General features: G+C 47.5%; 2 protein-coding genes across 5 annotated transcripts in view; both read left to right on the forward strand.

Annotated features, from left to right (window-relative positions):
* The window catches only part of DCAF12 (DDB1 and CUL4 associated factor 12), a 289,432-nt gene that overhangs the window by 100,988 nt on the left and 162,595 nt on the right, over positions 1-25,849 (forward strand). The gene's annotated exons all lie outside the window — the stretch shown is intronic.
* UBAP2 (ubiquitin associated protein 2) overlaps positions 1-25,849 on the forward strand; it is a 216,843-nt gene that overhangs the window by 59,570 nt on the left and 131,424 nt on the right. The window contains exons 14-21 of one of the 4 annotated variants that reach the window (XM_058043259.1): positions 393-571; positions 1,658-1,865; positions 3,028-3,067; positions 5,597-5,780; positions 8,245-8,311; positions 8,990-9,185; positions 10,449-10,540; positions 11,433-11,483. In XM_058043259.1, the coding sequence (XP_057899242.1) occupies positions 393-571; positions 1,658-1,865; positions 3,028-3,067; positions 5,597-5,780; positions 8,245-8,311; positions 8,990-9,185; positions 10,449-10,540; positions 11,433-11,483 (1,017 nt within the window). The remainder of the gene's footprint in view (positions 1-392; positions 572-1,657; positions 1,866-3,027; positions 3,068-5,596; positions 5,781-8,244; positions 8,312-8,989; positions 9,186-10,448; positions 10,541-11,432; positions 11,484-25,849) is intronic. The other 3 variants (XM_058043260.1, XM_058043261.1, XM_058043262.1) reach the window with 3 other exon arrangements.

Genomic DNA, 25,849 nt, shown 5'->3' on the forward strand with positions numbered 1-25,849 from the left:
TTTTGTCCAACCTTAATGATTATGTGATTTGATTCGGTGAATGTTTTATAAAAATTGCTAGGGAGAAGGAGAGCAAAGATCTTGGTATGTTTATCTATGAAGCAGGATGTACTAAACTGGATAGTTATTAGGTCCAAAATATTGTGGTGATATCTTTTGCAAGCAGATAGCTGTTTGCTCTGTATGGAAAATGGCTGTTGCTGAGTGATTTTTAGATTCACTTAGTAGCCACAATATGAATATTGGTGGGGGGGGGATGTGCAAAGATGCTACTTTGTTGTTGTGGAATGGTACGGTTTACTCATTCATCTCCAGATTAGAGCAGAATCAGTGGATTAATTTCAAGTTGCAGATGCATGCAAAAGAGTTGTGGCTTTTTTTCTTCCTTTAAGATTCCTGCCTCTGCTGTGGAGATGCCTGGATCAGCAGACATGACAGGGTTAAATGTTCAGTTTGGAGCTCTTGAGTTTGGATCAGAGCCTACACTCCCAGAGTTTGGATCAACATCAAGCAGTGAGAATACCAACCAGGCGACCAACAATAGCTTATATTCAAAATCTGTAAAGTATGTGTGAGTTGCCCTCCTGCATTCTCAGGTTTTCTTGTGGGGGTCAAGTTTGTGCCAAAAACGTCATGACAGGATTACAATGTAATGAAAGGAGAAAATATGATTACTTGTTTTCTGTGGACTGTATCTTAAATGATAATTTTTCTACTCTAATGATAATCAAAATCTGCCTGGATGGGTAGATGTGAAGCTGAAGGCGATATGAATATAAATAACTTTTAAATAAGCTATCCTTTAGAATTTTTTCTCATGTGAAGTTGTCCTGATTTTCAAGTGTTTTGGGGGTTTTTTCCTCACTACCCATGTTTTTCTACAACTGACCCAGCAGAATTGACCTTTTTACCATATATTTATGTTAGTTAGTAGATTAGCAGCAGGTTACAGATCTGATTCTCCTACAGGATGAAAAAATGAGAAAAAAACCTGGGCTTTCTGTATGCAGAAGCTCTTACTGAAATGCTACAACAGCCAATGAGAAGTGCCAGTGGACCAGTAAACCAGTTTTAATTCTTTACTCATTGAAAAATCAGCATCAGTAAAAAGCTTCCTGAAGTTAATTCGGAAATATTAATAGAAATGAATTTCCACATAACTTGTAGTTTTATACATCATATTTAAACTAAGTGGACAATAAAACATTACTGCATGTTTTAAAGCATTTTTTAGTTATTTGTATTATTTATTTTGTAACATTAGAATTCTATTGTACAAAGAATCCTATTGTTATTCATTATATACCAGACTTTATCAATTCTGCTTGTTTAAAAAAGAAAGATTATGATCATTAATTTATCCTTGGAAAAGGTGGAAATAACATGTGACTGAAAAGTGCTTGTATGTAAATTCTTGTCTTGTTTGGGTTGGAATGAGGAAGGTGAATGGTGCTTAGTGCAGCTGATGTTTTGAAGCAGTGATTAGTGACAACCAAAGCATATTATAAATTTTTTTTACGTTCTTAGATTTTCTAACATAAATAGTATAGATTTTTTTGTGTGTTTAAGGTTGTTCTAGATAGCCATATAGAAGCTGATATTTTCATGAAAGTATTTGAAATACCTACCAAGATGATAAATAATTCTTTTTTTCCAGTGATCCTTTGAATACCTCTTTGCCAATATCCAATACAGTACAGGACTCCACCTACACAACCTCTGCCATCAGCTCTTCCAGTCTGACCTGCTCATCCCAGAGCACTAGCTCAGTAACAACTTCCTCCTATGAGCAGACCTCTGTGCATAGCAGGATAGCGTACCAAAGCTCCATGGCTCCGTCTGAACCAACCCCTGTTGCCGTTACGGTGAGTTCATCACAGAAACAGGACCTAGAAAAGGGGGAATAATCTTACCTGTGTTAGGTTTGTATTCCCCTCATACATTAATGCTGTAACCAAACCAAGTGGTATTTTTGATTTCCAAGCCCACCCTCTTATTTGTTTTTGCTTTTCTTGGTGTGTAGTCATTTTTGGTATTACTGTATTTGGGATATAAGAGCATCTGATTTTGTGGGTGTTGACATCTTAAATTGTCTTTTGGCCTTTTTTTTAGTAACGCTTAAAATTCTACTTGAGTTTTCCTCCTTGAACCTAAAGAATTGTCTCTGTATGTAAATATTAGTTATGGTATTTTGCCATAACTAATAACTTGATGGTTTCTCTACAAATGTATTTTATTTACTAAATTTACATGGATCCCAATTTTTTCTTGGCCCCTCCAGTATTACTTTTCTGTTGCATTTAAACCAGTGGGAATTAGTTTCATGTGTTATTTTAATAACCATAAGCAGAGGTCTAATATAGGACAAAAAATCTCTTGGGAGATTCAGACACACCTGCTGTCTTTGTATATGGAATGTAGGTTTATTTTAAAAGAACTGAGTTTATTGAATGTTTTAGGAACTTGTGAGAGTTTGTAAGTTTATTTACTTCTGGCCTTTGTTATGTGTTGGCTCAGTCACACTTGTCTTCTGCACTAGCTCGTATGTACTGGTGAGGATCAAGCATAGACTATCCACTTCTGTACTCCAGCGTTATCCAAAAAACAACTGGTGCTTCTCAAGTCTTATCTTTCAATGGAAAAAAATTGGCGTCTCTGTGTAACTTGGATAGTTAAAATTGTGAGTTACATTAGATCAAAAGCACAACCATTTCCTATATGTTAATGCAGTTCCTTCTTTCATATTGGTGTGAACCTGAAGTTTATGTTATATGCAGTACATGGGAAGGTTTGCTGCTGATGGGTGTATTATGGGCAGTGTATGGGTTTCTCTATGTTGAGGACACCTTGCACTTGAGACAACTTTATGATGTAGTTTTTTTAAAGGCAGTAAAAATTTAATTTTCTGCCTTGTTCAATTTATATGAACATAGAATTTTGCATGACGCATGTTCAATGTGTGATTCAGTCTGAGCATTTAATATACTTCTAAGATGATTTGTTAATTCATTTCTTCTTTGTTTACAGAATGGGCACAGTGGTGTTAGGACACAGGCAACACTTGACAGTAAGTTTTCAAAGCTTGGTTGAGCACAGGACTTTCTGTTCGTTCCTTGCTACTTGCTGTGCACACAAGCGTATCAGTGACATTGGGTTTAAGGCTTTATATTGTTCTCCATGACTAATTTATGGCTGACCCATTTGACTTTATTTGTGCTTGCATAAAATGCTGCTTGCTTCTTGATTACAATTGAAGTATGAAGGCAAGTCTATTAAATCTACAAACCTAAACAATCTTAGAATTAGAGAAGCTGCTTTGCTGTTGGTTTTTGTTTTTTTAATTCACCTGTCAGAAATCATTTAATAATAAAAAAATGCAAAATTAGAAATAATATGAAGTTTTTTAGCAGTTCTTCCAGTTCTGAGTGGGGAAGCTGCAAATATCATTTAGCTGTAGTGAAATGAAGTCACATTCTTTGAGTGCACCTCTCACTAGGTATCATTCTATCTCTGCCCTGTTAGAAGTCTGTGGGAATAAAGGTGAGAAACACATACCCTCTTGTGAGTTTCTTAATATCTTGCAAACAATACTTCAGTATTGACTGGGGTATAAGTGTTAGTTTCTTCATCTTGGCATGTTTTTAATGTAGTGTGGACCTGTACCAGGCCCGCAGCTCTGTACTTGGAGTTAAAGTAATTAAAGTATAGTATTCACTCTTCTGATCTTTGTGCTGCTCCATGGAAGTTTTCAAGGACAGCGGTGTGAATTGAAATCTTTTGGAATTCCAACACTTCAATTTTAGGTCTAACCTCCTCTTAAACATCTCTTCAGGTAGGCCATTAGTAGTACAATGTTTTGTTAGTACCAAGTTGAATTTAAAGGATCAGGAGTGTATACGCTCCAAGTGCACAAAGACAGCTTTTCAACACAAGAACTTTTCTAGTGTTGTGTGCAGAGTTAATAAGCAATATATGAAATTCACTACAGAACCTGTCCTTTTTTTCTACCAAAAACAAAGATCTGAGTACTCCTAACACTTTTGTTTTCTGTAATAGCTTTACTAGTCTCTTTCCCTGTGCCAGTTCTCCTTTGAGAGCATTTTTGTTTTCTTCTTCCATTGAGTCTATTTTATGCATCCAAATGATTTTGAAGTTGTCTTAACTTTTATAAGTACTTTCTTCTTTCTGTATGTGCTATAATATTCTTAGTTGTTCATCTCTCTTGTTTGCTGTTCTTCTTTAATATCCAGATCTTGAGCTTCCTAAATCCTTAATTCAAAGTACGACTGATGTGTTTTACTCCTGACCATCCTACTTGTCTCGTGGTTTTCTTTGTCTTGCACATTGCATTCAGTCATCTTGTAGGGGATCTTAAGATGGTGATTCTGTCCCTTGTGTTAAGGGAATCCTGCTCATAATATATTGGGAGTTTTAAATGTTATTTACTCCTTTTTTATATGAGTTTTACCAGGAGTTATTAGATGATATAGTTACTGCCTTCATAAGCATGTTTGTCACTTGGATTTCCTTCTCTTAGAGGCCATACTTATTACCAAGGCCAGGACCTTTTAATTCCTCTTTCCATTGCAACCCAACAACCTGACCTTGGTCATTTAGCTAAGAAATCAAATCCATAAAGTGAACAAACTCTAATATATAACTTCCAAGTGTGTATTTGATTTTTGTTTGATGACCAATCTAAAAGTGTCTTCACATACAAGTTAGTGATGATCCACTGGGTAGTGGTCCCTGGTGTGGTGTGGGAACATGGCCCAGCAGAAGGTAGGGCTCAACTCTTTTCTGAGTTTTATTGGTGAGTGACTGTCTCTAATTCTTTGTTATTTTTTGTAGGAGTAGAAATAAGTGAAACAGCTGAGAATCATGTTGGGCAATAGAATTTTAAGCCTCTTATTACAGTGTAGTGATCCTATAAACAAGTTTTTATCTGTGTAGCCTAAAAAGTGTAAGATAAAACCTAACACTTTTTATTATCTAAATAAAGTGAGTCAATATTTAACAGCTCTTTAGCCATAAAAAATACTTAATGCTGTGCTCAATTCTGGCCTTTCATTATAGCTTTTTTCATTCTACTTCAGTACACTTTTGACTGAATATACCAAAGGGATAAGTTATCTACCTGTGTACTCCAGCGATCTCAGTCTTCATCCCCAACAGTGCTGTGTAGGTGTGAATGAAGAAGCAGAGCTGTAGGTGAAACTAGATATGTACAGTGCCTTGAAAAGGCAGAAATTACTTGTGTTTGCTGTACCAGAAGTGAGGAATTTTAGAATGACTTGTAAGTATAAATTAGTAATCCAGATAGTGGCAGATGAAGTGCAGAAGACAGTTGTTTACTACATGTGTAGCAGTGATAATTTTAAATGTATTGTAAATAGAGAGCTTAAAGGGGAAAAAATTGTAGTTCAGTTGTGTTTGAATTTTCCTTCATAGACAAATTGCTTGATATGGTTACCAGTTCTTAATGGTCAGATTTTTGCAGACCAAGGGATGAATGCTACTGTGTTCCTGCCATCTGGGCTGGGATGTCAAGTATACTAGAATTTTAATTTGAATGCCTCTTTTTAACTTGTTGCAGCTATTCCATCAGTTGCAGCGCCTAAGACAGAGCCTTCTCCCTCGCTACCTTCAGCTGGTTCTCTGCCCAGTGTGGTGTCTACCACGGCCTCGCTTCTGCCTTCAGCATCGCAGCACGTGGCAGCATTGCCCAGCTTGCCTCAGTCCAGTGATCTGGCCAGCAGCTCACTCTCCCAGCTGAGCAGGTACAGTGGAGTTGTGGTAAACTGAGGGGGTCCATTCTGAGGATAGGACAGGTGTAAGGGTGGTTCCCTATGGGGCTGGCAGGCACCAGGGGTCCCTTTTCTTATGCGAACCAGAATTAGGAGAGAGATTCTGAGAACAGAAGGCAGCTCTGGGCTGCCTTCTAGTGGCAGAGCAGCTGCTGCCCTCACGCTTTCATGATACATATACAACTTTGTGTTTCAAGAGGTTTGCTTCAATCATGCTAGCTAAATCAGCTAAATTGATTCCCCCAGTTTATTTTTCCTCCTTTGTGCCTGCTGTTTTTGTTCAGTGTTATATGTTTGAAACTGTTCTTTAACAGTTTACTACATGGCCAATTTGAAATAATGTAGTCTCATTTATATTTCTTAATATTAAAACCCAGAAACTATTTCACAGGGAAACTGTGTGTGTTTTCTTTTTCTAAGCTATTTCCTTAAGATATTTCAAAATATCAGTTTGATGTTCCTGGAAATGCATCTAGCACAATTCAGCTTATTTACACTTTCTCTCTGTTTTTCTGAATGCCCGTTGCATCCTCAGTCATGTTGATGCCTTAGGATTTTAGCTTTTATATTTTTTGTTTATTTGTAATCCTGCAGTTCTTTAGTGTATAATTTTAAACTCCATATAGAGTATTAACTACTGTCTTCACATTTTGGTTAGACTAAACAACTCCTCTCTAGGTCTGGGATTCAAGGACACCTTGCTGTCTCAGGCCCCGGAAAGTATAAAGAGAAGTGAGGTGGTGGGGAGTAAACATGGGGTAAATTACTTCATTACCTGAAGCTCTAGTTGAAAGATTAACTGCCAGTATGCAAATGGACCAAACTTACAGAAGTGTGAGAACTCGTGACTGGTCATCCATATCTGGGTGTAGCCCCTGTGGAGGCTTCATCTGCTCTTTTTATTCTCTTAATTTTGTCTGACCTCTGGTTTTAAGGAAGCCCAAAAAAGGCATCAGGATGACAATCCTGAAGCCCTATTGATTGAGTTACATTTTTGATACTTACCTTTGTACTATATTTGTTAGTTCAAGAAACTGATTTGGGATATCAGGGAGTTTTTTCCCTGTTTTACAGCTAGGACATAGTTGGGGTTTTTTTAACACTCTAGTATTTTTTTGTTGAATAAATAGTAAATATGTCAAACAAGAGCAATTCCCTTTACATTGGTCACATATCCCCACAACGATTTGTTGACAAGCTGTATAAACGGATGGAAATCAGCTGGGGGTCGATGTTGTTGGATAGATACAAAGTTTCAGCCATCCTCGGGATGCCTGAAATCCAAAATGTGTCTGACTTGGTCGAGCTGATGGCTGTCGTCTGTGTCTCTGCCACAGGTCAGATGGTGAATTAAGACTTACCAAAAGAGCTGGGAAGAGTGGGTGAAGGAGTGGTATAAAACTCTTACTTTTCCCTTGCTGAAATGATGTTGTTCCAATTCCTGCAAAAGGGGTGACAGTTTTGAAAGTTAATCTATGAAACTGTGAAAGTTTATTCTGGGCCCTTGCCTTGAAGAGCTACCAGAAGTATTTGCCCTTAAATTAGGTCATGTAATGAAGGTGTCAACTTTGGTATGAAAACTGTATTTTCTTGTGGCTATTTCCATAGACAGTACTAATCTAATTTTGTTGCTTGATCTCTCCTGCTTCTTATTTAGTAATAAGGGGTTTTTTTGAGCACCAATCTATAGACGTTTTATAGCTTCATTTGGTTACCTTTGTTCTGTGTTGGTTCAGTTTATTGCATACCACATACAGTAGGTTACATTTTTGACCTCGAATATAAGGTATAACTCATCAGTTTAAATGTTCAAATGCCAGTTTCAGTCACCTTTCAGGGAGACATTTGAAGATCTCTGGATGAATTATGGGGCAAGTACCCTGCAGTTCTACTTGGTTGAGTTAATGTTATACAACTCAAAATGTGAGAAACAACACAGTGAGTCAAACCAAAGCACTACCTTACTTTAAACCTGTCCCCCATGGTAAGCAGCTGCAGAGAAAGAATGAGGAACCAGGCTTGTGCTTGTGTGAACCTTGTTTTGATTTTGGACTTCATGTGTCATGGAGTCATCGCTATTTGATTCCTGAAGCAACTGTAGTTTTTCTAAAGATACCGTAAATTGAAAAATACTAATGGTGTTTTAGATGTTTTTTGTTAATAATAATCTGTACTTGATTTTTTTCACTAAAAAAGTAGGGTACTAATTAAAGGAAAAAGTGCCTGTAGAGGCCATACAGGCACATATACATGCCTCTGTGTGTGTATATGTATACACACACTCTTGCATGTAATTTTTTTCTTTACCTTCTCTGTTACTGTAGGTATACACACACACCTAGAATTCTAATTCTTTAACTAATGCCCTACTGCATATCTGTATTTGTTAAAAGTGAAAATTAATTAATTTTATAAAATCTTTACGATTTCCTTCCAGCTCCCTTTCCAATCATCAGACCAGCCTCTCTCCTGCCTCAGTGTTGTCTTCAGGCACATCACATGTGGTAAGTCCTGTTAGTATTGAAACGAGTGCTTGGCAAATAGTCAGTTTATCTCATAATTAGGACCATCTCTTTAAGTTGGGTGTGTCTCAGAACCCCAAGACCCATAAGTGGAGCCTTCAGGGAAGAAGAACTGTCAGCCCTCTAGTGGGGGAAAAGGGATTACCACTTGTATTTGTACTAGATCAGGAATAGCTATGACAGAGCCTTGCCAGTCACACAGCTGAGGGAAATTGTCATGCCACCTAAGGGTGATGAAATTAAAAAAATTTGCTTATAGCTAGTTTATTACAAAACATAACAAAAACAAACTTTAAAGTGGCAATCTGAAATGTCTCCAAAATATGGACTATTAGCAGTCTGCACTGGAGAGGTTTGCTGACAAAATGCAGGTGATGGAATGATATATGTTATGTTTGAGTTACTGTATTATAATTTTGTGATGGTATGGCAATTTAAGTTTAGCTCTCATACAATAATTTTCTTTAAATCACTAAAGCATCATAAGCATGCAACTTAGTTGCTTGCTTGGTACATAGGTAATGCATATCTTTTGCATGAGCTGCTGTTACTTTAGAAGTTTTTGTTGTTTTTGTTTTGGTTTTTTTTCCCTTTTCCCCAGCGTCTTCCACTGTGGTTTATTTGCTCTGTGATCCTCATTCTTTTTGTCTCCTTTTCTAGCACACTAGTATTGAGAACACAACTTCGCTCCAGCCCTCAACAACCTTTTCAACTGCTTCAACCTCAGCCACTAGCACCACCTCCTCGGTTGTCAGCATGGCAAGCAGTATGAACACTACAAACAGCCTTGGCCTGAGTGTTACCAGTGTGTCTATACCAGCTGCTACCACACGAGCAGCTCCCTTAGTGTCTTCAGGTTGGCAATATTGACAGATCACGTGGATAGACTGAGGATTTCAGTCAGCAGGGCTGTCAGTTGAGCATCTCACCCGCCATAACAACGCTAAGAAGTCCACACTGTTCACTCACATTTCCAGCATGCTGTGTTTGCTGGTTTCTGAAATAAAGTTGCCTGGTTTTATGTATTTGAAATACTTGTTAGGGTGTTATGTGGCACTTATATAGCACATTCCATCCCCAAAGAGCTTTATAAATACACACCAGAGCAGTTCTGACTTAGGAAGTCTCGGGCTAGAGAATTCACCCGGTTTATATTCCAAGCTGTGATCAGCTCCTGACTATGAGTTCTCATAAGCTTTAGTTTCAGGCTGTTCTGTGACTTGAATTCATTTGGCAGTATCAAAATATACTGCAGTGTCCTCATTATCATGTGTCACATCCCTACTGCCACTTGCACAGAAAGGAAAGAAATGTCTGGGTCATTGCACAGCAAATAGCGCTTTAGAAGGAGGGTTCATGGAGAAGGAGGGCTGGGAGGCTTCTTGCACTGAAGTAGAAGTGATGCTAAATTCTCTTTCTTCTCTGATGATCCTGAACTGCTAAAAAGAAATCTTATAGAGAGAAGTGAGTGATGTATTACTAAGGATCAGGCTTAGTTACAGAAATTTTTCTCATTTCTATAGCTCGTAAATGAAGTGTCTTATGACTGGCCAAAGTGCATTGTTCTTTTACTGTTCTGCTTCCTAGCACTGCTTCATGAAGGCAGCTGAAACCATTTCAGTCTTCTCTTTGCTATTCCTAGCTGTAGTAAGTCACCCACAAAAAGCATGCTGCCAACATTTAGTGCTTTCCAGTCTGTTGCTGGTGATAAAGGGAATGCATTGACAGGGCACGAAATGAAAGAAGAGAATTTGCTCTCTCAGGTTGAGAACAGTTTCTAAATTTGCCTTCAGGAAAGAACTGAGCAAAAGAGAAGTTCGATAATCTTGTAATCCTTGTATTCTTGTAATTCTTGTAATCCTCTTGGACAAAGCAAATTACAAATTCAGGCTATTCTATGATAGGACTGTTTTCAGGCTGAAGTAGCCTGTGCTTTCCCTCCCTTGAGGCATGGTTAAACTCTTGAGGCTATTTTGAGCATATTCATCAAACAGCACAAAATCTCCTCTTTATAATGTGGGATGGTGCAACTGCCACAACATGTGAGCTGTCTTGTTTCAATGCTGAAGCCTTTTCTTTTCTAAAGGCTTGTTAAAGTGTCTGTATTTTGATTCTACAGGCAAAGCACCCCCAAACCTGCCCCAAGGTGTACCACCCTTGTTGCATAACCAGTATATTGTGGGACCTGGAGGACTTCTGCCTGCCTACCCAGTAAGCAGTTTCATTGTTTCTCTTTGATTTCTTAGCCCTTGGCGCAAGTGGGCCCTCCAGACCTGCTACTGTCTATGCCAAGTCATTTCTGGTGGCACATGTTACACCTGGAATTCTTGTTTCAAATGCTAAAGAACATCTGAAATATGTTCAGTAGAGGCTTACTGTTGATTGTAAACTGCAGAGCTTTTGCTACAGGCCTGATCTGGCTGCTGTTGAAGCTAAACATGTGTGTGGCTGTGGTTTTCAGTGTTAACAGGTTTTAGGCCCTTTGAATAAATTTAGGCTCCTTTAGGCTTGTGTTACTGGAATGGATTTGCCATAGCAGTGACTGAAATGTGCCATGGACACATGTGCCATGATTTGAAAGGCTGCACATAGCTTTTTGATGTCTGACCAGCATCAACGTATTTTTGGTTATCTGCTTTTTGAATCCAAACCTTTATATCAGTAACTTTTCTGTATCAAACTGAATGTGAGGAGATACCCAGGAGGTTGTGTTGTGGTCAAGTCATCAACTCTTAATCTTAATGCTCTTTGAAGTAATGATTATAGCAAAGAGGGCTGTTGTTCTTATTCCCAAATCTGAATGTGCGGTAGATTTTTCATAAGTTCAGGAATGATGTGTCTGTGAAAACTGTGTTGAAGATGGGACAGTCAAACTCTCCTCAGAGCACATTGTCACTAGGAAACAACATCAGAGTGACAAGCCTTTTTAACTTCAGTTCTGCTCTCCTTGAAATGCTGCAGTGCACCATGATAGCACAATGCGACATACAGCTGTAGACCTTTAACACAGACTGGGCTTAAATAAAACTCAGCTCAAAGCCCCAGACTGATCAGCATCAGAAAAAAGTGTTATAATGATGTTGTATTTTTATCTGTCTTTAAGCAGATTTATGGTTATGATGATCTCCAGATGCTTCAATCCAGACTGCCAATGGTAAGTAAATGACTTACTTAATTTTAAAGAAGTTGTCTTCACTGTTGATCATTTGTGCCACATAAATTGATTCATTGAACGGTGGTTAAGAGATTTTCCTTGTGTTCTGTATTTTTTCTTTTGAAATTTATACAAGGACTGTGTAAATTAATACAGAGCAACTGTTCCATCATGCATTTGTCCAGCTGCAAAATCTCTAAATGGACACAAGTGTGCTCTGTGCTAATGAGTGGAGAAATGTCTAATTTTTGTAGCAGCATTATGACATTTTGTCTAATCTAGTTGAAGTCCTAAGTGTTAGTTTTACTAAGAGGTAAGGTTGAACATCAAGTACACAGGTTGGTAGCCAGAAGTGTAGCTGAGATTTTGGATCTGGTCATAGGTATAGATGTTTGCATATGCATCATGGCAACAAATGGAGGTGAGCTGCAGGAGGGAGAGCGTACAAAGTTTTTTTCCTTATCTGGATCCAGAATACAAATGGCATATGAGACAGGCTGAGCTCCCAAATAAATTGAAAAAGGCCCTCAATCTAGATGGCAAAACGATAAAGAATTTTCCTATCAGAAATGTAGGATAAGGAACTTGGAGAGACAGTTTGGTAGTAGGTAGCTGAGAACAGTTACATACTAGAGTGATGCGTTGTATCTGTAGAGGCAGAAATGGAGCAGTGAGGAGGGATCTGAGAAGACTGGATGAATGCCATAATGCAAGGCCCAAATAAGTACAAGGTATTCCATGTAGAGTTTGGAGCAGCCAGAGTCAGATAGTTTAAAGGTGAGTACCAGGGATGACTCAGACAAAGCCCTGTCATACTGCAGACCCTGAATTTAAAAAACTCCAAAGATGAGCATGTGAATAAAGACTTTTACCAGAGAAAGTTGTGGTACTTGAAGAACTGTCAACTGAAATGCATGGAATTATCATTGTGGCAGCAAGAAGCAAAATATTTGAAGTAGCAGGACCAGGAGACACATATTTTATTGTGTTAACAGTAGCTAGATGCCTTGTGACCACCACAGTGCTCTATCACTCCCCACCTCATCTCGTCCAGGGAGAAAATACATCCTGAAAGGCATGTGGAGTGAGATAAGTACAGGGAGAAATTACTTGCTGGTTGCAGTAATGGGCAAAATTACTGCATTGGCTTGGGGAAATTAGTTTAACATGTTAGCAGTCAAATCAGGGCAGTTAGTAAATAGATAATGAAATAAAACCAAATCTACAGAACATCTTCCCTTCACCTCTCATATTTTCCTGGACTTAGTTTCACTCATGATTTTCTCTACCTTCATCTCCCAGGTGGCATAGAAGGATGGGGAATGGGACTGCCTTCTGTGCCTTCACACTTCTGCACCTTCCTTCTCACACTCTTCCTATTCCCATTTTGGTTCCACAGTGTTCCAAAACCTCAAAAACCTCAACACTCGTACTAAATGTTTTATGTTGAAAGAGGCAATCTAATTGCAAGCAGCTCTGACATGGGAAGAGAAACCTTCTCCTAGACCACATTGCACAAAGCCCCATTCAGTCTGGCTTAGAACACTTCCAGGGGTGTGGTAATCTAGCTAGCTCTAGAACTTGTTCATAATCCTCATAGTAAAGGATTTCTCCCTAATGCCTGATATAAGCATACTCTCTTTTAGTTTAGAGATATTCTCTATAGACCACTGCCTATCAATGCAAACGCTGTTCAAAATTAGTTTGCTCCTTTTATGTAAGGTCCATTGAAATGTTAAAAGGCTACAGTAAGATCTTCCTGTAGCCTTCTCCAGTCTAACTAACACCTGTCATATATCTTCGTAGCAGAAGTGCTCCGATGCTCTGCTAGTGTTTGTGGCCCTCTAGTGGAATTTCTCCTGTAAGACCGTGCCTTCCCTGTCATGAGGCTTTCAGATACAATAATTGGGAAGGGAGTTGCAAACTACTGAGGAAAGAAAGGCTAAGACATAATTCTGAAGATGATATCTAACACCTAGTGATGTTTCTCGAAAGATATTGCTGCAAGATGCTGCTTGGGCAGGTACGAGCAAGAAGAGAGAGTAAGGGATACTTGGGGTTGTCAGGGTCTGTCCTAGTGGACAGATGACCTGATGGTTCGTAGGAATGATCTCAGAGTGCAAAAACCAACACGGTACAAGGGGGTTTGCAGTGATAATCAAACCAAATGCAGTTTTATTGAAATAACCACAGCAAAAATGCGATAGAGGGATTAAGAGAAAGAAAAAGAGAGAGAAAGAGAAAGAGAGAGGGGGAGAGGGGATATAGCTACCAACGCAGAGACTAAGTCCTTTGGTCCCATCGTCCAGTCCAGCCGAGGGTCCGCCTGCTACGCTGGGGAGATCTCAAAGGCTCTAGCTAACTCAGAGGTTTTTATTACTGAAAATTGTGAGGGGGAGGTAAACAGATAAAATAGGGAACAGATGTAACAGGTAGTCTATGTTCTCAGCAGTAAATGAGCTTGATAGATGTAACAGGTAGTCTATATTCTCAGCAGTAAATGAGAGCCACTGTTTTCTTGTTCCAGTTCTCACAATCTGCAGGAAAACATCTTGCTTTGGTCAGCTTGCCTCCCCCACACAACTCCCCTGGGTTAGGGGTTTCAGTCCCAGTCCCTGGAAGGAGCAGAGGGGCCTTTCAGGAGTTTCATGTCTCAGTCCTTGGTGGAGAATCTTCTTACATCTCAGTGTGTCTGTCACGGTGGTTGTAAAACAGGTGAGGGTCTTCTGTGGGAGACCACCTGAGATTCAGGAGAAGTCCAGACAGGCCGAGAGGTGGGACAGCTTCCAGAGCTGCTATTGTTGCAAACAGGGCATGGTGCCCTCTTCTTAGCATACAGCAAACAAATTTGTGAAAACAATAGCTTAACACTGACCTTTCAGGTCTCAGAGGCTGTGGCGTGTGACTTTTCTGCTTCAGAGCCAGATTCCAGACTGGGGGGGGCTTCTCTTCAGTGGTCTCCCAAGGACGATCGTGAGGCAGATAAGGGAAAATTCTGACAGACTCTCACAGGGGTCTTACATGGAACACAGCTTTGAGTGGTGTTGAGAGGAGACGGCTTTGCAATGTTCCATAGAGTGGCTGCAGTACTAGAAAGAAGAGGCAATATCAAGTGTTTTGTCATAAGTCTTTATTTGCTGTGGCACAAATAAGTGAAGAGGTAGACAAATAAATATGTGAATAAATAGAAAAAAAGTAGATAATTAGGTCAATAAATACGTGGAGAAGGTCTTTTGTCCATATGAGTAGGAGCAGCTGAATGGCTGGAGATGCAGCGGTTGAAGGCTGCGGGTGCCGTGGGGTTGCTGCGGGGCTGTGTGCGGTCCCAGGTGAGAGGAGGCGTGGGGTTGGAGGTGGCTTTGGGGCGTAGGTGTGTCTGGGTGTGTGGGTGTTGGCGCTAGCGGCGCATGGTGCGTGTGAGGTTGTGGAGGTGCTGTAGAGAGGCGCGAGCTTCGAGGCGGACGTGGTCCCAGGCGCAGGCGCTGTGGTTGTGGGCGTGCAGGAAGAGGTGGATGTCCCTGAAGTACTTGTTGATGGCGAGCAGCGGGTTGCGTGGTCCTTTGAAGGGCGCGGCGTTGTCGGGGAGGCATTGCTCCAGGTGGTGGATGTGGTGCTGCAGCTTGTTGAGGAGGTGGTTGCGAGCGTGGCTGGGCCAGTGCTGGCGGGTGCTGTTGGAGCTGAGGGTGTGGAAGAGGTGCTGCAGGATGCGCAGGGCGGTGGCGGCGGCTTGGTGCGGCTGCAGGTTGTTGTGGAGCAGGCTGGCGGGGAAGAAGGGCGGCTCTGTCAGGTGGCAGGGCTGTGTGTGGCCGACAGCCATGTCCTGGAGGAGGCGGAGAGCGTCACCGGGGAAGGTGTCGTCGTGTGTCCAGAGGTGTTGGCAGGCCAGGCTGCCGGCCAGAGCGGTGAGGAGGAGCAGGAGCGCCGGGGCGGCGTGCGGCAGGCGTGGCGCTGTGGCTGTGGGCGCAGGCATGGTGAGTCTGTGGGTGCTGTTGGGTGCTGCTGGGCAGGAGGAGCCTGGTGAGGCTGGCTGGTGCTGCTGGTGGCTGTGCTTGGGGTGGCCCCGGGTGCGGGGCTTTGTAGGCGAGGCAGCTTTCCCTTCATCGCTTTCTGATTGTCCGGAGTTTCTGCCTGTAGTTTCCAGTCTGTCCCGGTGGCTGTATTGGTTTTGGGGAAGTGTTTGGTTGGGGTGTCCGTGGTTGGGGATTGTGGTGGCAGCGGTGTGCCGGGCTTATGAAAGCTGTGGCTCAGAGGCGTCGGTGTCAGGTGTGGTGGAGAGGGCTCTTGGCTGTTCCCTTTCACCTGCCGGGCCAGCTGTGCGGTGCGTGCTGCGCTGCTGAGTCTGTCTTTGTGCCCAAGCATGCTTTCCACCTGCAAAGGCCTGCTTGTGGCTGTGGTCACTTTTCCTTTCACTTGGTGGCTTGCCTTTATTTTCATCTCAGCCACTGTTTTCCTGTTGTGGTTGCAAGGGGTGTGCGGTGATGTCAGTGGGCGGGCGCTGGCGTTTCCCCTCCTGCGGTCAATGGCCTGAGGCGGTGGCAGTGTTCAAGGGGCTGTGTGTGCACGTGGGCCTTGGAGGCCTGAGTGTGTCCTTGCACGGAGGCTGGTGCTCCTGCTGCTGTGTTTGGGAGGAGCCGGCACCAAGGCAGGCAAGGAAGGCTCCGTGGAGCAGTTGGTGCCAGGGAAGGGCTTTGCTCTTGCTGTTGTTCTTGCTGCCATGGCTGTGGCCCTGGAGCAAGGGTGCGCTTTGGAGATCCATGCCTGAGTGGGTGTGGCGGCCACAGGGCCAAAGAGGACTGTCCCCCATGAAAGCAATGGTGGTGTGTTTTGGCATTGCCAGAGCCCTTGCCTGCAAGAGCGTGTCTAGTTCGGGGCTGGTTAGTCCGTGAGAGGTGTGGCATCCTTGGAGGGCATGGCTCTGAAGAGGCACAGGGGTCTAGAGGACCTCAGGTGTGAGCAAGGCTGCGGGGGCTGGGCTTCTGTGGCTGGAGTAGTGAAGGTTTGCCAGTAGTTTCAGATGCCTTTGCAAAAGCGCCCAAAAGCTGGGGAGCAGTGAAGAGGCATTTGGGGTGTGCAGAGATCTGCAATGGGATGATCAGCCTGGCCTGGTGGATTATGGTTGGATGGTTGCTAGGAGCGGATCTTGGGATTTGAAGGTTCTGTGCTTTTGGGGCAAAGAGGCTGTGGAGAGGAGTGGGTGTTTGTGGCCTTGTGTGTCAGCCATCTATCTCCAGGCAAGCTGCTGAAGTCGCAGAAGGCAAATGCTGAGAGCCCTGCCTGAAGAATGGAGATGCCCAGGCCACGGAAGGAAAAGGCCAACTTTGAGAGCCTCTTAGCAACCTGAATATGTCCAAGTGGATGGCAGATGAAGAGGTGAATGCATGAGTCCTGAGGGAACTTTGAGATGGAGTTGGTAGGCCAGTGTGGATGGTTTTTGAAACGTGGTGTCTGTCAGTGGAAGTGGGCAAGAAGTGGTAGATGAGAAATAGAACTCCCTTTCTTAGATAGGGAAAAGCAGAAGAGTGTGGGAGCTACGGAGCAGTCAGGCTGAGGTCTGTGTCAGGCAAGAAGATGAGGCTGCTTCTGCGGGAGACTGTGCTAAGGGCAGTGGAGAAGCAAGAGGCGATTGGGAGCAGGGAGCATGGCATTGCAAAGTGCAGAGTCGCCATTCCTGGCGGTTTTGGTGCTGTTCTATGGTTAGGGCTCCACAGTAGTGGTGGAGAGGGGCAAGCGGAGTGACCTGGTGTTCCTGGCTTTGTGCAAAGTGTTTGACAGTGTCCCGCATGGCATCCTTGTCTGTGCATCAGAGAGGCACGGATTGGATGGATGGAGCAAGGTGCGGATAAAGCAGCTGAGGTGCAGCGGTGCTCTTCAGCAGCCTGCGGGTGTTTTTCTGTTTGGTGCTTCCGTGGTGTTGGGCAAAGACTGGCGGTGTTTTTGCTCCGAGGCTGCTGCAGGATGCTGCTTGGGCAGGGGCCATTGAGAAGAGTGGTCGGGGGCTGTTTGGAGCAGGGCTTGGAGTCTGTGTTGGGTGGAGATGGCTTTCCCCTGTGGCAAAGAGTGGTTGGGGTGCTGGAGAGAGGAGAGGCAGTGGCAAGTGTTTTGTCATAAGTCTTTATTTGCCGTGGCATAAATAAGTGAAGAGGTAGAAAAAAAAATACATAAGTGCTTAGATAAATTATATAAATAAACAAATAAATAAACATATAAGTCAAGAAATGAATGGAGAAAGTCTTTTGTCCATATGAGTGTGAGCAGCTGAATGGCTGGAGATGCAGCGGTTGAAGGCTGCGGGTGCCGTGCGGTTGCTGCGGGGCTGTGTGCGGTCCCAGGTGAGAGGAGGCGTGGGGTTGGAGGTGGCTTTGGGGCGTAGGTGTGTCTGGGTGTGTGGGTGTTGGCGCTAGCGGCGCATGGTGCGTGTGAGGTTGTGGAGGTGCTGTAGAGAGGCGCGAGCTTCGAGGCGGACGTGGTCCCAGGCGCAGGCGCTGTGGTTGTGGGCGTGCAGGAAGAGGTGGATGTCCCTGAAGTACTTGTTGATGGCGAGCAGCGGGTTGCGTGGTCCTTTGAAGGGCGCGGCGTTGTCGGGGAGGCATTGCTCCAGGTGGTGGATGTGGTGCTGCAGCTTGTTGAGGAGGTGGTTGCGAGCGTGGCTGGGCCAGTGCTGGCGGGTGCTGTTGGAGCTGAGGGTGTGGAAGAGGTGCTGCAGGATGCGCAGGGCGGTGGCGGCGGCTTGGTGCGGCTGCAGGTTGTTGTGGAGCAGGCTGGCGGGGAAGAAGGGCGGCTCTGTCAGGTGGCAGGGCTGTGTGTGGCCGACAGCCATGTCCTGGAGGAGGCGGAGAGCGTCGCCGGGGAAGGTGTCGTCGTGTGTCCAGAGGTGTTGGCAGGCCAGGCTGCCGGCCAGAGCGGTGAGGAGGAGCAGGAGCGCCGGGGCGGCGTGCGGCAGGCGTGGCGCTGTGGCTGTGGGCGCAGGCATGGTGAGTCTGTGGGTGCTGTTGGGTGCTGCTGGGCAGGAGGAGCCTGGTGAGGCTGGCTGGTGCTGCTGGTGGCTGTGCTTGGGGTGGCCCCGGGTGCGGGGCTTTGTAGGCGAGGCAGCTTTCCCTTCATCGCTTTCTGATTGTCCGGAGTTTCTGCCTGTAGTTTCCAGTCTGTCCCGGTGGCTGTATTGGTTTTGGGGAAGTGTTTGGTTGGGGTGTCCGTGGTTGGGGATTGTGGTGGCAGCGGTGTGCCGGGCTTGTGAAAGCTGTGGCTCAGAGGCGTCGGTGTCAGGTGTGGTGGAGAGGGCTCTTGGCTGTTCCCTTTCACCTGCCGGGCCAGCTGTGCGGTGCGTGCTGCGCTGCTGAGTCTGTCTTTGTGCCCAAGCATGCTTTCCACCTGCAAAGGCCTGCTTGTGGCTGTGGTCACTTTTCCTTTCACTTGGTGGCTTGCCTTTATTTTCATCTCAGCCACTGTTTTCCTGTTGTGGTTGCAAGGGGTGTGCGGTGCGGTGATGTCAGTGGGCGGGCGCTGGCGTTTCCCCTCCTGCGGTCAATGGCCTGAGGCGGTGGCAGTGTTCAAGGGGCTGTGTGTGCACGTGGGCCTTGGAGGCCTGAGTGTGTCCTTGCACGGAGGCTGGTGCTCCTGCTGCTGTGTTTGGGAGGAGCCGGCACCAAGGCAGGCAAGGAAGGCTCCGTGGAGCAGTTGGTGCCAGGGAAGGGCTTTGCTCTTGCTGTTGTTCTTGCTGCCATGGCTGTGGCCCTGGAGCAAGGGTGCGCTTTGCAGATCCATGCCTGAGTGGGTGTGGCGGCCACAGGGCCAAAGAGGACTGTCCCCCATGAAAGCAATGGTGGTGTGTTTTGGCATTGCCAGAGCCCTTGCCTGCAAGAGCGTGTCTAGTTCGGGGCTGGTTAGTCCGTGAGAGGTGTGGCATCCTTGGAGGGCATGGCTCTGAAGAGGCACAGGGGTCTAGAGGACCTCAGGTGTGAGCAAGGCTGCGGGGGCTGGGCTTCTGTGGCTGGAGTAGTGAAGGTTTGCCAGTAGTTTCAGATGCCTTTGCAAAAGCGCCCAAAAGCTGGGGAGCAGTGAAGAGGCATTTGGGGTGTGCAGAGATCTGCAATGGGATGATCAGCCTGGCCTGGTGGATTATGGTTGGATGGTTGCTAGGAGCGGATCTTGGGATTTGAAGGTTCTGTGCTTTTGGGGCAAAGAGGCTGTGGAGAGGAGTGGGTGTTTGTGGCCTTGTGTGTCAGCCATCTATCTCCAGGCAAGCTGCTGAAGTCGCAGAAGGCAAATGCTGAGAGCCCTGCCTGAAGAATGGAGATGCCCAGGCCACGGAAGGAAAAGGCCAACTTTGAGAGCCTCTTAGCAACCTGAATGTGTCCAAGTGGATGGCAGATGAAGAGGTGAATGCATGAGTCCTGAGGGAACTTTGAGATGGAGTTGGTAGGCCAGTGTGGATGGTTTTTGAAACGTGGTGTCTGTCAGTGGAAGTGGGCAAGAAGTGGTAGATGAGAAATAGAACTCCCTTTCTTAGATAGGGAAAAGCAGAAGAGTGTGGGAGCTACGGAGCAGTCAGGCTGAGGTCTGTGTCAGGCAAGAAGATGAGGCTGCTTCTGCGGGAGACTGTGCTAAGGGCAGTGGAGAAGCAAGAGGCGATTGGGAGCAGGGAGCATGGCATTGCAAAGTGCAGAGTCCCCATTCCTGGCGGTTTTGGTGCTGTTCTATGGTTAGGGCTCCACAGTAGTGGTGGAGAGGGGCAAGCGGAGTGACCTGGTGTTCCTGGCTTTGTGCAAAGTGTTTGACAGTGTCCCGCATGGCATCCTTGTCTGTGCATCAGAGAGGCACGGATTGGATGGATGGAGCAAGGTGCGGATAAAGCAGCTGAGGTGCAGCGGTGCTCTTCAGCAGCCTGCGGGTGTTTTTCTGTTTGGTGCTTCCGTGGTGTTGGGCAAAGACTGGCGGTGTTTTTGCTCCGAGGCTGCTGCAGGATGCTGCTTGGGCAGGGGCCATTGAGAAGAGTGGTCGGGGGCTGTTTGGAGCAGGGCTTGGAGTCTGTGTTGGGTGGAGATGGCTTTCCCCTGTGGCAAAGAGTGGTTGGGGTGCTGGAGAGAGGAGAGGCAGTGGCAAGTGTTTTGTCATAAGTCTTTATTTGCCGTGGCATAAATAAGTGAAGAGGTAGAAAAATAAATACATAAGTGATTTGATAAATTATATAAATAAAGAAATAAATAAACATATAAGTCAAGAAATGAATGGAGAAAGTCTTTTGTCCATATGAGTAGGAGCAGCTGAATGGCTGGAGATGCAGCGGTTGAAGGCTGCGGGTGCCGTGCGGTTGCTGCTGGGCTGTGTGCGGTCCCGGGTGAGAGGAGGCGTGGGGTTGGAGGTGGCTTTGGGGCGTAGGTGTGTCTGGGTGTGTGGGTGTTGGCGCTAGCGGCGCATGGTGCGTGTGAGGTTGTGGAGGTGCTGTAGAGAGGCGCGAGCTTCGAGGCGGACGTGGTCCCAGGCGCAGGTGCTGTGGTTGTGGGCGTGCAGGAAGAGGTGGATGTCCCTGAAGTACTTGTTGATGGCGAGCAGCGGGTTGCGTGGTCCTTTGAAGGGCGCGGCGTTGTCGGGGAGGCATTGCTCCAGGTGGTGGATGTGGTGCTGCAGCTTGTTGAGGAGGTGGTTGCGAGCGTGGCTGGGCCAGTGCTGGCGGGTGCTGTTGGAGCTGAGGGTGTGGAAGAGGTGCTGCAGGATGCGCAGGGCGGTGGCGGCGGCTTGGTGCGGCTGCAGGTTGTTGTGGAGCAGGCTGGCGGGGAAGAAGGGCGGCTCTGTCAGGTGGCAGGGCTGTGTGTGACCGACAGCCATGTCCTGGAGGAGGCGGAGAGCGTCGCCGGGGAAGGTGTCGTCGTGTGTCCAGAGGTGTTGGCAGGCCAGGCTGCCGGCCAGGGCGGTGAGGAGGAGCAGGAGCGCCGGGGCGGCGTGCGGCAGGCGTGGCGCTGTGGCTGTGGGCGCAGGCATGGTGTGAGTCTGTGGGTGCTGTTGGGTGCTGCTGGGCAGGAGGAGCCTGGTGAGGCTGGCTGGTGCTGCTGGTGGCTGTGCTTGGGGTGGCCCCGGGTGTGGGGCTTTGTAGGCGAGGCAGCTTTCCCTTCATCGCTTTCTGATTGTCCGGAGTTTCTGCCTGTAGTTTCCAGTCTGTCCCGGTGGCTGTATTGCTTTTGGGGAAGTGTTTGGTTGGGGTGTCCGTGGTTGGGGATTGTGGTGGCAGCGGTGTGCCGGGCTTGTGAAAGCTGTGGCTCAGAGGTGTCGGTGTCAGGTGTGGTGGAGAGGGCTCTTGGCTGTTCCCTTTCACCTGCCGGGCCAGCTGTGCGGTGCGTGCTGCGCTGCTGAGTCTGTCTTTGTGCCCAAGCATGCTTTCCACCTGCAAAGGCCTGCTTGTGGCTGTGGTCACTTTTCCTTTCACTTGGTGGCTTGCCTTTATTTTCATCTCAGCCACTGTTTTCCTGTTGTGGTTGCAAGGGGTGTGCGGTGATGTCAGTGGGCGGGCGCTGGCGTTTCCCCTCCTGCGGTCAATGGCCTGAGGCGGTGGCAGTGTTCAAGGGGCTGTGTGTGCACGTGGGCCTTGGAGGCCTGAGTGTGTCCTTGCACGGAGGCTGGTGCTCCTGCTGCTGTGTTTGGGAGGAGCCGGCACCAAGGCAGGCAAGGAAGGCTCCGTGGAGCAGTTGGTGCCAGGGAAGGGCTTTGCTCTTGCTGTTGTTCTTGCTGCCATGGCTGTGGCCCTGGAGCAAGGGTGCGCTTTGGAGATCCATGCCTGAGTGGGTGTGGCGGCCACAGGGCCAAAGAGGACTGTCCCCCATGAAAGCAATGGTGGTGTGTTTTGGCATTGCCAGAGCCCTTGCCTGCAAGAGCGTGTCTAGTTCGGGGCTGGTTAGTCCGTGAGAGGTGTGGCATCCTTGGAGGGCATGGCTCTGAAGAGGCACAGGGGTCTAGAGGACCTCAGGTGTGAGCAAGGCTGCGGGGGCTGGGCTTCTGTGGCTGGAGTAGTGAAGGTTTGCCAGTAGTTTCAGATGCCTTTGCAAAAGCGCCCAAAAGCTGGGGAGCAGTGAAGAGGCATTTGGGGTGTGCGGAGATCTGCAATGGGATGATCAGCCTGGCCTGGTGGATTATGGTTGGATGGTTGCTAGGAGCGGATCTTGGGATTTGAAGGTTCTGTGCTTTTGGGGCAAAGAGGCAGTGGAGAGGAGTGGGTGTTTGTGGCCTTGTGTGTCAGCCATCTATCTCCAGGCAAGCTGCTGAAGTCGCAGAAGGCAAATGCTGAGAGCCCTGCCTGAAGAATGGAGATGCCCAGGCCACGGAAGGAAAAGGCCAACTTTGAGAGCCTCTTAGCAACCTGAATGTGTCCAAGTGGATGGCAGATGAAGAGGTGAATGCATGAGTCCTGAGGGAACTTTGAGATGGAGTTGGTAGGCCAGTGTGGATGGTTTTTGAAACGTGGTGTCTGTCAGTGGAAGTGGGCAAGAAGTGGTAGATGAGAAATAGAACTCCCTTTCTTAGATAGGGAAAAGCAGAAGAGTGTGGGAGCTACGGAGCAGTCAGGCTGAGGTCTGTGTCAGGCAAGAAGATGAGGCTGCTTCTGCGGGAGACTGTGCTAAGGGCAGTGGAGAAGCAAGAGGTGATTGGGAGCAGGGAGCATGGCATTGCAAAGTGCAGAGTCCCCATTCCTGGCGGTTTTGGTGCTGTTGTATGGTTAGGGCTCCACAGTAGTGGTGGAGAGGGGCAAGCGGAGTGACCTGGTGTTCCTGGCTTTGTGCAAAGTGTTTGACAGTGTCCCGCATGGCATCCTTGTCTGTGCGTCAGAGAGGCACGGATTGGATGGATGGAGCAAGGTGCGGATAAAGCAGCTGAGGTGCAGCGGTGCTCTTCAGCAGCCTGCGGGTGTTTTTCTGTTTGGTGCTTCCGTGGTGTTGGGCAAAGACTGGCGGTGTTTTTGCTCCGAGGCTGCTGCAGGATGCTGCTTGGGCAGGGGCCATTGAGAAGAGTGGTCGGGGGCTGTTTGGAGCAGGGCTTGGAGTCTGTGTTGGGTGGAGATGGCTTTCCCCTGTGGCAAAGAGTGGTTGGGGTGCTGGAGAGAGGAGAGGCAGTGGCAAGTGTTTTGTCATAAGTCTTTATTTGCCGTGGCATAAATAAGTGAAGAGGTAGAAAAATAAATACATAAGTGCTTAGATAAATTATATAAATAAACAAATAAATAAACATATAAGTCAAGAAATGAATGGAGAAAGTCTTTTGTCCATATGAGTGTGAGCAGCTGAATGGCTGGAGATGCAGCGGTTGAAGGCTGCGGGTGCCGTGCGGTTGCTGCGGGGCTGTGTGCGGTCCCAGGTGAGAGGAGGCGTGGGGTTGGAGGTGGCTTTGGGGCGTAGGTGTGTCTGGGTGTGTGGGTGTTGGCGCTAGCGGCGCATGGTGCGTGTGAGGTTGTGGAGGTGCTGTAGAGAGGCGCGAGCTTCGAGGCGGACGTGGTCCCAGGCGCAGGCGCTGTGGTTGTGGGCGTGCAGGAAGAGGTGGATGTCCCTGAAGTACTTGTTGATGGCGAGCAGCGGGTTGCGTGGTCCTTTGAAGGGCGCGGCGTTGTCGGGGAGGCATTGCTCCAGGTGGTGGATGTGGTGCTGCAGCTTGTTGAGGAGGTGGTTGCGAGCGTGGCTGGGCCAGTGCTGGCGGGTGCTGTTGGAGCTGAGGGTGTGGAAGAGGTGCTGCAGGATGCGCAGGGCGGTGGCGGCGGCTTGGTGCGGCTGCAGGTTGTTGTGGAGCAGGCTGGCGGGGAAGAAGGGCGGCTCTGTCAGGTGGCAGGGCTGTGTGTGGCCGACAGCCATGTCCTGGAGGAGGCGGAGAGCGTCGCCGGGGAAGGTGTCGTCGTGTGTCCAGAGGTGTTGGCAGGCCAGGCTGCCGGCCAGAGCGGTGAGGAGGAGCAGGAGCGCCGGGGCGGCGTGCGGCAGGCGCGGCGCTGTGGCTGTGGGCGCAGGCATGGTGAGTCTGTGGGTGCTGTTGGGTGCTGCTGGGCAGGAGGAGCCTGGTGAGGCTGGCTGGTGCTGCTGGTGGCTGTGCTTGGGGTGGCCCCGGGTGCGGGGCTTTGTAGGCGAGGCAGCTTTCCCTTCATCGCTTTCTGATTGTCCGGAGTTTCTGCCTGTAGTTTCCAGTCTGTCCCGGTGGCTGTATTGGTTTTGGGGAAGTGTTTGGTTGGGGTGTCCGTGGTTGGGGATTGTGGTGGCAGCGGTGTGCCGGGCTTGTGAAAGCTGTGGCTCAGAGGCGTCGGTGTCAGGTGTGGTGGAGAGGGCTCTTGGCTGTTCCCTTTCACCTGCCGGGCCAGCTGTGCGGTGCGTGCTGCGCTGCTGAGTCTGTCTTTGTGCCCAAGCATGCTTTCCACCTGCAAAGGCCTGCTTGTGGCTGTGGTCACTTTTCCTTTCACTTGGTGGCTTGCCTTTATTTTCATCTCAGCCACTGTTTTCCTGTTGTGGTTGCAAGGGGTGTGCGGTGATGTCAGTGGGCGGGCGCTGGCGTTTCCCCTCCTGCGGTCAATGGCCTGAGGCGGTGGCAGTGTTCAAGGGGCTGTGTGTGCACGTGGGCCTTGGAGGCCTGAGTGTGTCCTTGCACGGAGGCAGGTGCTCCTGCTGCTGTGTTTGGGAGGAGCCGGCACCAAGGCAGGCAAGGAAGGCTCCGTGGAGCAGTTGGTGCCAGGGAAGGGCTTTGCTCTTGCTGTTGTTCTTGCTGCCATGGCTGTGGCCCTGGAGCAAGGGTGCGCTTTGGAGATCCATGCCTGAGTGGGTGTGGCGGCCACAGGGCCAAAGAGGACTGTCCCCCATGAAAGCAATGGTGGTGTGTTTTGGCATTGCCAGAGCCCTTGCCTGCAAGAGCGTGTCTAGTTCGGGGCTGGTTAGTCCGTGAGAGGTGTGGCATCCTTGGAGGGCATGGCTCTGAAGAGGCACAGGGGTCTAGAGGACCTCAGGTGTGAGCAAGGCTGCGGGGGCTGGGCTTCTGTGGCTGGAGTAGTGAAGGTTTGCCAGTAGTTTCAGATGCCTTTGCAAAAGCGCCCAAAAGCTGGGGAGCAGTGAAGAGGCATTTGGGGTGTGCAGAGATCTGCAATGGGATGATCAGCCTGGCCTGGTGGATTATGGTTGGATGGTTGCTAGGAGCGGATCTTGGGATTTGAAGGTTCTGTGCTTTTGGGGCAAAGAGGCTGTGGAGAGGAGTGGGTGTTTGTGGCCTTGTGTGTCAGCCATCTATCTCCAGGCAAGCTGCTGAAGTCGCACAAGGCAAATGCTGAGAGCCCTGCCTGAAGAATGGAGATGCCCAGGCCACGGAAGGAAAAGGCCAACTTTGAGAGCCTCTTAGCAACCTGAATATGTCCAAGTGGATGG

The sequence above is a fragment of the Melospiza georgiana genome, chromosome Z, assembly GCF_028018845.1.
Source record: "Melospiza georgiana isolate bMelGeo1 chromosome Z, bMelGeo1.pri, whole genome shotgun sequence".
Lineage (NCBI taxonomy): Eukaryota > Metazoa > Chordata > Aves > Passeriformes > Passerellidae > Melospiza > Melospiza georgiana.